At 46.7% G+C, this 12,239-nt stretch overlaps 1 protein-coding gene across 2 annotated transcripts; it reads left to right on the top strand.

Moving 5' to 3' along the window:
• The first annotated feature begins 157 nt into the window (after positions 1–157).
• si:dkey-229b18.3 lies at positions 158–8,626 on the top strand. 2 transcript variants are annotated; one of them, XM_035604786.2, is made up of 7 exons: positions 158–1,646; positions 1,986–2,059; positions 2,262–2,490; positions 3,231–5,251; positions 5,416–5,634; positions 7,267–7,372; positions 7,653–8,626. In XM_035604786.2, the coding sequence occupies exons 1-6, from the start codon at positions 1,301–1,303 to the stop codon at positions 7,369–7,371; spliced, it is 2,994 nt and encodes a 997-aa protein (XP_035460679.1). In that variant the 5' UTR covers positions 158–1,300; the 3' UTR covers position 7,372; positions 7,653–8,626. The 2 variants fall into 2 exon arrangements, with proteins under 2 accessions (XP_035460679.1, XP_035460678.1); XM_035604785.2 differs by having other exon boundaries at positions 159–1,646; positions 7,267–7,401.
• Positions 8,627–12,239: the final 3,613 nt, after the last annotated feature.

Genomic DNA, 12,239 nt, shown 5'->3' with positions numbered 1-12,239 from the left:
CTAGGTGCACTGGCGTCGTGAGCGAGCAACCTACCGTGACTGCGAGGGGGGCGAAAAACTGAGTGAGTGGCAGCTCCCTCGGCCAATCACGTCGCGTCTAGCGGAAGGTCTTTTAAAGCTTCTACTAATGGCTTTTGTGTGAAGGCGGGCAGGAGTTGGCTCGGTCAGGCTGCCGATTAGCAACAAACAGAAGGTTACGAGTTTGAAAAATCGGACCGTGCGACCCCCGGACGGGCTTTGCGGGGACGGGAACGCCACGAACTATGTCGGGGTCTCCAACCGGAGCTTGTTGGTTCGCTTTCGAGAGGAGCAGGCGGTGATTTACAACATTTTCGGGGCTGGTCGCGGACGCAACCTCGCTTCCCCCCCCCAGGTCGTCGGAGTGGCGATGCTGAGCCGATAGCTGCGTCATCATGTTGCTTCCGTCTCGAGTTGGCGAAAAGAAATCTCAAGTTAACGCCGGAGGTGAGGCTGCCCGCCGCCATCCCGCCCCGGAGGCCACTCCCGACCCCTGAAGTGGATGGGCGACGGGCTGCAGGCGAGGGGTCGGCGGCGAGGAGCACTGCGTCCCGCGCGGCCGCCGATAGAAACTGGTGACTTTGCATCACTTGGCCCCGGCGCTTGTTGTGTTGGCGCGTTTACTCCCCCGGCGGAATCTATCATCCTCACTCGGATGGACAGTCAAACATGTATGTCGGTGTGTTGCGTAGCTCGATTTAAACAGAAAGTGAAACTCTGGTAAACATTTTTTTTTTTTAAAGGGATGTTATCCACTAAGTGTGTGGATCGTCCCAAGTGGTGATTGACAGCGAGGGCGCACAAAGCAGGAGCCGCCGGCGGAAGGCTGCTGATCGGACACTGACTTTCGTCTTAAAGCGCCAGTGGAGAGGACACGAGAAGAAACGAGCTCGTGTTTGGACACAACCGGAGACGGTGCGCGTGATCCAAGCTAACTGGCCACAACCGAGCGGGAGCGGGAGGCCACGGGAGCCAGACACCCCGAGCTGCCGAGGGGGTGTCTGTCGGGGCTCATCGTTTGGGTCTGGGGGGGTCTGTTGTCTGCTGTCACCGCATCCACGTGGACCTTGCGCGAGGACGGTGGGTGAAGTTGAGCTCCCCCGCCGTGACGCACGACACGGCGCGACCCGGCAGCGCGCAGGGGGGGGGGGGGGGGCGCTTGTTTCTTCACAGCAGAAGAAGACCGTGTGAGGATTCCCAGGCAGCGTAACGCTGCATTTTTTTTTCCTTTTTACACCAGAGTTTAAAAAAAGAAGAAAAGGAAAAAACCACCCCGGTTAAAATGGCCGGCGATTGCACCCACGCCAACACCCACTACTCCGAGACCTTCCCTCCGTCCAAGCCCTGGTCGGATGGAGCCGCGGGGCGACACGGGCGCGCGCAGGCGCCGGTCGGGAGCTCGCAGGCGCGCGGCCCGCCCGCCGCGCGCTGGTCGCCGCACTTCGAGGTGATCGACGGGCTGCTGTACCGCAAGAAGCTGGAGAAGGGCTTCCTCAACTACCGGGAGGTGCTGGAGGAGGAGCGGAGGCACGAGGCCGTGTCCACCTTTCACCGGCGTCGGCCCGGCCAGCGCCACCTCTCCCTGGAGGAAACCTACAAATGTGTGGCGGAGAACTACTGGTGGGAGGGTACGAGCCTCACACGTGCCTTCACATGACTTCAGACTTCTTACTGGTTGTCTGCATTATCTTTCTGTTAGGACTCAGTGGCACATTTGAAACAGCCACTCGCCACTGATTGAATCAACCAAAGATCAAAAAACTAAGTCAACAAGATCAGTGTCTGTTGAATCATGTCCCCCGTTTGATATCTGTGAGTCCAAACATTTAATCCCGTGTCTGCCATCAGGACCTCAACCTGTCGTCGGGGAGTTTGGAGCCTCTTAAGATTATTGTCGTCCTATACACGCATCTTTGAAGTCGACTGGTCTCTCTTTGCCCTTTTATAGTCTTGTTTTTCCTTCACAGGGATGTACTTCCAGATCAGAGACTTTGTCCTGGGCTGTCCAGAGTGTCGGAGCCGCCACACCAAGAAAATAGAGGTGAGTTTGAGCACATCGGAGCAACAGAGGCTGATGTGACTGGTAATAGCAAAAGCGTTTTATCAGCGCCTTATTTTTCACACATTTTAGATTCACACTCGCTCTTGTTCTCGCCTAATCTCGCTCCTACACTTTTGCTCCACGCGTGCTTCGTCACCCATCATATTGCTGTGACGATGGAACTTCTCTCTGCTCCCGCCAGGAGCTGGGCGGCAGAGGATGCGTGACAAAGACGATGGCGTCGCACGGCGCCGACATGCTCAGCAAGTTGCGGAGTCAGCGGGAGGCGGGGCTGTTCTGCGACATCACCCTGCGGACGAACGGCCAGTCCTACTCGGCCCACAGAGCCGTTCTGGCGGCGGTCAGCGATCACTTCCAGGAGATCTTCACAGAGATGGACTCGAGCATAAAAGCAGACATAGATCTGACTGGTAAGAACAAACACCCAGAGGGTAAACTGACCCTAGGAAACAACCACTGAGCTGTTTTCAGTTTGGGGGCCTTCGCATGAATCTTAAGATCAGACTTGAGTCTGTATCTGCCTCCCAGAGGGGTCATTCTTACCCGAAAGCTAGAAATTGCTGGAAATTCCCCCCCCCGGGATAACGTCACCAGTGAATATTTGGTTATACACAAGCTCGAGCATTTCATCGATCTGATATGTTATATCACAGTTGGTGAGTCGTGAGTCTGTGAGTCACATCACATTGTAGTAAAAAATGAAAGGAACTCTTACTTCCAGAATCAGGGCTGTCCCGAAATAGTTCCTCCCACTTCACTACTCGATTTTTTTTTGAGTAGCGACCCATTTACACTACGAACGCCTTCATGGAAAGACTGTCTGCAAATGTGCACCAGTGTAGAAACAATAGAGTGAAGCCATTCAGATCTGATCTTTTCATAACCCAATCCTTATCTTCGTAATTGTTTCGTCTAGACTTTGTAGAAAACCTGCCATTGTCTTGTCTTCTAATTTAATTATGTTTTTCTGTGTCCTCAGATTGTCTCCCTGGTTAACGCAGTTTTATATTGACTCTGTCTCCACTGTCATGTTTGCACTTTGCGACCACTCTTCCTGCTATCTCTCCTGTTGCCTTTATCTCCCTCATCTCACTCACCGATTGGCCAGGTTTCAGTATAACTAATTAAAGGCTCCTTCCTTCCCCCTCAGGTTTCAGTGAGGACAGCCTCCTGTCCCTGCTGGATTTCTCCTACTCCTCCACTCTGTGTGTTCGCCAGCAGGACCTACCCGAAGTCATCGCCATGGCTCGCCACCTGGGCATGTGGCTCGCCGTGGAAGCCTGCTCCGCTCTCATAAAGGAACAGGAACAGCAGCTCCAACCTGGAAAAGGCTTTAACTTGGCCTGTGCCAGTGCTTGCCATGAGCGCCGTCGGCAGCAGAGGGAAGGCAAGAGGAAAAAAGTCTTGGGACTAGAGGACAACATTAACAACGGCTTCAGTCTGATGCTTGATGTGTCAGATGAGACTTTAGAGGAGAGTCCCAGGCGCAATTTGCGCAGAATGGCAATTCCCCAAGTTCATAACGGCCTCCCTTTGAGTCCCTCGCACAGGATGAAGCTCATGGACTTCAAATCGCCCTCTTCCAAGAAAGCTGCTATACCTCGGCACGCCATAGCCAACCTTCAGTCACAGAACTACTCGCCCATACCTCCATCGAACACCCGTCTCCTCCGCTCCTCTCCGGGGGCTGCCAAGGAGGTTCGGAGGTTGCTGCCCATGCCGGAGAGCCCGAGACAGAAAAACAGAAAATCTCACGCTATCAGTCGACTTTCGTGCACCTCCAGATTGAGGCCCGGCGCAGTGTGCAGCCCCGTGAGAGTGAAGCAGGAAGTGGAGGAGGTAGGAGAGGATGAGCAGGATTATGCAAGAGCACAGGAGAAGTACAAGTTGATGAATGTTCTGGGGCTACAGAGGACCGCTCTCCTCCCCAGACCAGAAGACCTCATTGGCTGGAGACAGAAGAAACGACTGAGGAAGCTGAAGGCCAACAACTATTCGCTGACCAAACGGCGGAAACCCCGCTCCACCTCCCCAGTGCTACCATATGGTGCTGTGACACTGTCACTTCCCCTCTGTAACCCTGTTAACACTCGACTACTCAACAAGTCGGCGAAGGCCAAGCCCGTGGGCCCAGTCAGCGCGGGGCAGATTAAAGCAAAGAGGCCCAAGACTGTCCTGCAACGTGTCCCTCCAAGCGACAGGAGCATGAGAAGTAAAGGTGTGTTACCAGACATGTTCCAGCCAGTATCCAGGCTTTCCTTCGGGGGAAGAGAACTCAGGCGGTCAGTGAGGAAAGGCGATGGTTCCCACCTTCCTGCCCAGCAGCATGTGCTTCATGGCACCAGCAAATCTTTTATGAAAAATATAGTCAGGATCAAATCAGAGCCGACTGACTATTCTATCTCAGGTCTCTCTTTTTCGTCAAACAGTTGTCGTGGCCACAAAGCTCACAGATCCCCTTCACCTTCACAGAGGACACAGGCCAGAAATAAGATCACAGTAGAGGCTGTCAGATCGCTGCGCTACAACAGAAGCCGACCAGCAACAAAGGCCAAGCTCAAGCGGGGCTCCACAAAAGAGGTAGAGAAAACCAAGTGTAAGCCCAGGGAGGAGGGGAGGAAAGCGGGGAGCCAGGGGCTGACGGGGGTCATGGACACCAGACTGAGAGGGAAGGATAATGACACCGGTGGGCTCCAGTTGTCAGAGCACGAGCCTCCACCACCTTCCATTTACAGCCACCCTCTGTACAAAGTCATTAAAGAGGAGCCAGCAGACCCAGTGCCAGTTGGTGGCCCTTTCCCTGATCCACCATCACCAGACCTGGGCAAGCGCCAGAGCAAGCCCCCCATCAAATTACTGGACTCTGGCTTTCTGTTCAGCTTCTGTCGGTCGGCAGGGGGCCCCATGGCAGGACTGAAGAAGGAGGAGGAGAGCGTGGATATCTGCCTAATGCGCTCCGTGTCGCAAGTGGGGGATAAATTTGTAGCCGAAGAGCCCCCCCCCAGGGCACTGAGGGCCAGAGTGCCACCCACCCTGCCCGTGGTGAAGAGGGAGAGGCAGGAGAGGAGAGTGAGCCAAAGCAGGGTTCAGAGACCCAGGGGAAACCCCCGAAACAACACCCTTCATCAGGCCAAATCCTCTGGGTCCAAGGTGACACGCACCATGCCAAAGGTAGATAACAGGGACCAAACAACACAGTAGAACATCACTTTTTTTTTTCTTTGTTAATTTCCTACTAAAACTACACTGGTAAATTCATTATTTGTATTTAGCAGAATTGAGTCAACCCATCCATAATCTTCTCTCCCCCCCCCCCCCCTTTGTCTTCTCTCCAGCAACAAGCTAAACTCCTCGCCCTGAGCACCAGGAACTGTGCCATGCAGGATGCTGTGCGACGGTCAAGGCTAAAGCGGCTCCGAGGGCCTCGCAGTCAAGCCCCGAAGGTCCCAAAGGGGGCCCATACCTGCCCACAGTGCCCAGCCTCCTACACGGACTGTGATGCTCTAATCATGCATCGCCTCAGGCACGTCGAGGGCAAGCAGTGGCCCTGTCCGGTAAGCACCGACTTCCCTAAACAACCTAGAACCACTTGACTCACTCGAGTTGAGACTATGGATAGACAACCCTAACGTGCAAATGTGTTACTCCCATCCAACATAATCCAGTTTGAGTGAAATATCGAAGGGTGCTTTCACACATGTAGTTTGCTTCATCTGGTCCAGACAAAAAGAAAAACGTATGTAATTGTATTTTAGTTCCAGTCCAGTTTGTGTTTGTACAAACCGACAAAGAACTGTGCACACAAAGACAGTTTCATGCTACATCCACACTACTTTTCATTTTAAAACGCATCTCTGTTGCTCTGTTTCACCTCTATGGGTTCATTTATCTTTCTTTGGTGTCACAAAGTGTTCATGGAGAAATAATTGATTATGAGCAGTATTAGTTGAGACTGTAACTGGACTTTTTATTTCAAAAATAAATGATCAACAGAAGGAAATGGATCAAAATAAGCGTATTGTAATATAGAGGGAGGATAGTTACTGTGTGGTCAATTTGGTTCTTCACCTTTTAAACTGCAGAAATCCAGAGTAGGACACAAGCTCAACACACCTGAGCTGTTCTTTAAACATAAACTCCTCGCCTTTCACGTATGACAAACACAGCAGGAGATTGTCCGAGGTCAGAGAAGTTCTCACCAACAGGAACATTACCAGAACATTCTGTCTTGTCTGGGGAGAGCACACCAGAGGCCGGAGGCGTGATGATGATTCAGTGTCTTTGTTAACTGTCATCAACACACACACTCGCCCTCTGTGAATCTTTCTGAGATTTTCCTGCTGTTTTCTCACATGGTCTGACTGTGATATATTCTGGAATATTTTACTAGGGGGCTGGCAGGAAAATTTCCAGAGCAACATTTGCTGACATTTGCATTCTCACTAGGGCTGAACGATTTGGGGAAAATATTGAATCGCGATTTTTTTAACAGATATTGCGATTGCGATTTGATTTGCGATTATAATTAGCCCGCGCACACACACACTGACAGAGAGCAAGATGTGTTGAAGAGGAGAAGGGGAGAGAGCTCTCTCTCTGTTAGCAGCATGTCTCTTTAACGAGGGAATTGTCGTGGTGTTCGTCACCTCACGGTGCCACGTGAGACATTTCCATACGGAGTAACAGTCTCAAACAACTCTTGTATGGTTCTGTGTTCGTCACTACTGTCACTTATTGTTGGCCGTACACTCGTCATGTAGCCGCTGTGCCGATCGCTGATACAGGTTCTGCACAAAACCCTACGCTGCGCAGCATCGCCCTTTTTAAAACCGACGTGCTGTTCCTCTTCGAGACTAAAGTCTCCGCTGTATCAGTTTCCGACTGTTCTGTCGAGCTTGAGGAAATTGCGCAGCAGGTGAGTGCAGCGTGACTGATGCTTGTTTTGGAGGGCTCCACTCGCTCGCTTATCACGTGACCCGTGTAATCGCGTCCCTTGCGTTTAGAAATCGCGTTTTATCATATCGCGATATTATCGCAAATGCAATTAATCGTTCAGCCCTAATTCTCACATACAATTTCAGGAAAATGTCCGGACTTCAGTGCATATCTGAAAGCAGCCTAGATTTCTGCCTTACATGATATTAAATCTGTTTGTTTTTTTGTTTTTTTCAATCTGCGCTCTGTAGCTCTGCAGTAAGACGTTCTTTCGACTAAGGAATGTACGGAACCACATCCGCACCCACGACCCCAAGTTGTACAAATGCCGGAGCTGCATCGCTGCCAGTTCCTGAGGTAACTGGAGTGTCTGCAGTGAAACTGGGGTATGTGAAAGCCTGACCACCCTAACTGATTAAGTAAATATGCTTCATGCTTAGCTTGCAAATGTGTCACGGTGCAGTCTAAACGTGCGAGAGGAGGAGATGAGTAGGTATTTGACTTTCACTCTATAAACACAAAGGTGCTGTCGATACGCGGCCTAACGATGCGATGTGATCACGTGCGTTCAATATCGCCATTGATTTTCTTTAGAGTGCCCCCGTCTGTTCCTTAACGCTAATGTTTATTTTCCCAGGATGAAGGCTGTCGGCGTCCGACACCAGCGGACTGGAGAGAAACCAGAGGCACATGATCGATCAGCAGCTTGTACATACTGCATCTGTCACACACACACACACGCACACACACACACACAGACACACACACAAGCACAAACACTCTGTGGAAAAGGCATAATCACTCTGATTCTAATCCTCGCCTTTGTCTCTGCATCGCTAATGTTATTTAAATAACCAAACAAAAAAAGGTTGCTGTTCCTGTTTGCATCTCCATGGCTACAGAAGGTTAAACTTGAACATTACACTCAGGGGAGGGGGGATGACGACGCCACGGTATATTGTGATATAACATCACGGTTGTGTATAAAATGAAATGTAAAGTGATTGTTATAACTATTAATGCTACTTAATGTTATCATTATTTTTCTATTTATAGATGAATTTTGAGTGCACTTATATCATAGCTTATGTTGTAAACCTAAGAAGTGGTGATGAAATTGAAGGTCTGGAGTCCGCAGCAGGAATACTTGAAGTGTTGCGAACATCTGAGGGAATACTTGAAGGTGGGTTTTTGTCCTTTTTCCATGTCCTAACTTTTTAATAACGATTTGACGAGTCTCTCCCTCCTTTCGTATAGATCTGCCGGTCTCACACAGTCAGTGACTCGGTGGGCCGGTACGGTTACATCACTGCATGTGTGTTCGCGGGGCCATTTCTTGCCACTGTCTTTTCTAAGGCTGCCAATTTTAAAAGGGAAATGTTGTTTTTAATGTGAATTTCTGAATAAGTAATAACACAACAGTGTCATTACTGGTTTTATTGATCTTTTTCTTCCACTTCAATCCAAGACCCTCTTCTACTTCCCTCCCCTCCTCCTACTGAGTAAATGCAATGTGTGCACATAAAGAGATGTTTCTTCAAAAATTGATTTTAGAAATAAATGAGCTGTCTCGCAATCTGTTAAAAGACTGAATAAATTTTTTGCCTTTTATGACCTGTTATTTGTGCTTTTATTACACATTTGATATGAAACAAAGAAATGAGGGGTAATGAGTATAACTTTCATGATTCAAATTATATATTATTTAGTTTAGAGATATTGGAGAGAAAAATAAATAGAAGATCCAAACCAAAATTCAAGAGAATTCTCTGAGGACTTGTTGCCTGGAGAAATTCTACCTAATTTATTTTATTTTTATTTAATTATTACTTATATTTATTATAGTAATTATTTGGTTAAAGAAGGTGTCACCCTTTGAAGTATAATGTTTGTGTTATAATAAATAATTTTTTACATTAAATTCAATTTGTTTGTGTTGTATACTTCTACTTGGACTAACAAGCATTTTGAAAACAAACATTTTAATCATAATTTTATAGACCAAATGATAAAAAGACAAAATGTGTAAATGCAGCCCACACAGGACATTTGTCTGGAGTTGGGTTACATTGATCTATTCTTTACATTATTGATTAAGCTGCTTATTTTCTGAATTGATGTTTGAAACGGTTGAAAATTGAGAAAGATCTATTTAATTTTCCCAGAGCTTAAGGTGATGTCCTCAATTGTCTTGTTTTGTTTGATCAACAGTTCAAAAGATATTCAGTTTACAATCTTCAAAAAAAAAGAAGCGTAAATTCTAACAAGGAGGTGGAACAAGAAAAAATCTTGGCAATTCTGCAAGGAATGTAAAATGATAATTATTTAATTAAGACGCTGATTAAGCTTCTGTTGTTTGACTAATCAGATTATCATCTACTTTTTTCAGATCTAATCTGAAGAGATTTAGAGCCAAGTGTGCAGAATGTTAACTTCATGATTCATTCTCATGATGGGAATTCCTGGTTCAGAAAGATGAGGAAAGACAGGGGATCAGTGTCCAGTCAGGAGGAGGATGAGGAGTTCCGTCTGGGATGTGGTGACCCGAAAGGAATGAGGAAGAGCCTTCACTCATCGGCAGTACATATGTGCAGATCGTTGAGTTTCAACATGTTGGGCAGTAAGTAAAAATGATTTAAGAAGGTTCTGCTGCATTGAAATGAACCCTTGATGATACGAAAATAAAATGAAAATAGTGTTGTGATACAAAAAAGATGAAACAAAAGTGACATTAAAAAAGGCCCAACAGTCCCTTTCAATTTATGCAAGCTGCACCAAATTGCACACACTCATAGATATCAGTGCACAATATATGATTTTTTTTTTTCATTTTCGCGTCATCCTGCAGACAAAGACACAATCAAACAAAACAAACAAACAAAACAAAGTACGATAACATTAAAATGACCTAAATTAAACTGGGAGTTTTAAAAAATTCTAAAAATTCTAAAAGGTCAGTGAGGAAATCAAGGCAAATGTTAAATATAGAAATACATGAACATGGATCCGAAATAGTGCAAAAAATGTCTTACTGCAGATAAATCCAAAAATGTGCATAAGGGGAAATAGACCAGGATGGATCATATAGAGCTGAAGGAGACTGGATGCTGCGAGAGGTGAGTCCAATGTGCTGTCGGTATAAAAGAGCATTTATAGTCGTGGTGAACTGGAGGCGGTCGGTGCTGCAGGGGGGTAATAGCTCTTTAAAGGGGGTGGGAGGTGTTGTCTCCGTTGGAGATCGAGTTAAATATCATCTTCCCTCGCTGACTGTCTCAAGTCTGTCGGCACTTGGAGTTTATCTCACCTGCTTCTTTTGGGAGAGGAATTCATCTTGCTGCTTGAGATAGACTCATGAATAAACAAATGATTGTCAAGTACATCTATTTTCCCAACGTCAAGTTTTAACATTATTCCAACATTCTCCTCAAAAATGCTCCTTGTACAATTTCAATAGCTTAAAAGCTTAATATAATTTTCACAGTGTTCTTTGCTTCAACAAATCATTTCATTCATTGTTACTATTAAACATTTAGATGAGTCAGATCTTCATCAGGCATCAGGAACAGATTTGATCGATCAACATACTGAACAGCAACGGAGCAAATAAAATAACATTTTGGGAGCATTGTGCAAATTCAACTGTGTCTGCTTGGTGCAGCAATAAAAGCAAACAAAACTTTTCGGGGGACATTAACATGCACACAAATGATTTTTTAAAAGATATACTGTATGTGAGGCAGATTCCCTTTTTGACATTTGTTTAAAAATTCACAAATGGTCACAAACATTTGCAAAAATTTTTTTTACAGTACCAGAGACCAATTTGCTCAAGTTTGAGCTAGTGGCTAAAACATCGGCATTTGAATCTAGTTCGCACAAACCATATACTATTCAAAAAAAAAATTTAAATTCCAGCTTAGAAATCTCAATGTAATTGTCAGATTGAAGTCCCTCATCTACGGAAAGCCCCAGACATGACATCCGGATTTTTTTTTTAATAAATTGTGGCCACAATATACTAATTTTGTGTTTATGTTTGTGTGAAGTATTGGTTATTTAGACTGTTGTGGAACACTGCAATACAATTATCTTTTATTTGCTTTAGAAAAAGTATAGTACCCCACATTATACTTAGGCTACGTTGTTGCCACAAAACGTTGCCGTTGTCTGTGTTACAGCAGAGGACAATACAATTTACAACTGCAAAACAAAAGAGAGAAAGTTTTTTTGTTTTCCTTTACTTTTTAATGCTGATGTTTCATGAGGACAGCAAAAAAACAAAAACTGGTACTCAGTTTCAAGTTTTCTGTGGAGCCACTGAGGGGAAGGGGAAAGAAAGTGTTGCTCCATTAAAACCGACAGTACCTAAACGCAACACTAGATGGCAGCATGCACTAGTGGACAACAGTGGCAGTTCAGTAACAATAAGACTAATGCAAAATGGTTCCAGCCATATCAAAGCCTACCTCAGGAAACCTCAAGACTCCCTGGTGTGGAGCGTCTCAGACTGGGGGGTGAATGAGAGGGATGTGATTATTTTGTGAGTGGAAACTTTTTCATGACTCATACAAATACGAATCACCTTCATATCTCTTCCCCTAAAGCAGACGCAACAATTACAATCATGAAAACTCTCAGGGGGATTGATACCGAGTGACCCCAAGTTTGACTTGTGGCTTTGGGACAATTTGCTCTCGATTGCAGGAAAAGGAGCGTGGACAACACTGCTCGTGCATAACGAAGACCCCACACTAATAATAGTATGTTGGTTGTTTAGCATTAATGGAGGCCAAAAGGGAAACACATCCACGTTAACCTTGCAATACCATTAGCCCCAGTATCTGTTGCCGCTTATTATAGAGTCCAACTCCTGGTGCCTTCACACTGCAGCATTATTCGGGGGCCCTCGGTATACGCTTTCAGACCTACGACCGGCGGGGGCTTACTTGGGTTACCCTTGTCCCACCAGCGACCGCATATGTGGGCTTATGTGAGTTTAGGGAGCCATGGAGAGGTACGCCCAGGAACAGCTGACAATTTATGCTAGTGGGGCCCCCACATTCTCAGAGAGAGAGTGAGAAACAGAGAGAGAGGAAAGAGGGTGGGGGGGGGGGGGGGGGGGGGGGGGGGGGTACTGAAGGGGTAAGAGAGAGAGAGAGAAAGGGGGGTGAGAGAGGGAGGGAGATGGAATGGGAGGCTGTCTTGTTTGTAGCTTGTCAGCAAT

The sequence above is a fragment of the Scophthalmus maximus genome, chromosome 14, assembly GCF_022379125.1.
Source record: "Scophthalmus maximus strain ysfricsl-2021 chromosome 14, ASM2237912v1, whole genome shotgun sequence".
In the NCBI taxonomy this organism is placed as follows: Eukaryota; Metazoa; Chordata; class Actinopteri; order Pleuronectiformes; family Scophthalmidae; genus Scophthalmus; species Scophthalmus maximus.
The sequence above is the reverse complement of the archived record's forward strand: the minus strand, read 5'-3'. Positions and strand labels throughout refer to the sequence as shown.

What these genes read in the sequence shown, in the direction of transcription:
- si:dkey-229b18.3 (XM_035604786.2), top strand. Translation starts at nt 1,301, where the DNA reads ATGGCCGGCGATTGCACCCACGCCAACACCCACTACTCCGAGACCTTC. An exon ending in TGACACGCACCATGCCAAAG is followed by an intron (nt 5,252 to 5,415) that starts GTAGATAACAGG and finishes TCTTCTCTCCAG; the next exon opens with CAACAAGCTAAACTCCTCGC. An exon ending in GCAAGCAGTGGCCCTGTCCG is followed by an intron (nt 5,635 to 7,266) that starts GTAAGCACCGAC and finishes TGCGCTCTGTAG; the next exon opens with CTCTGCAGTAAGACGTTCTT.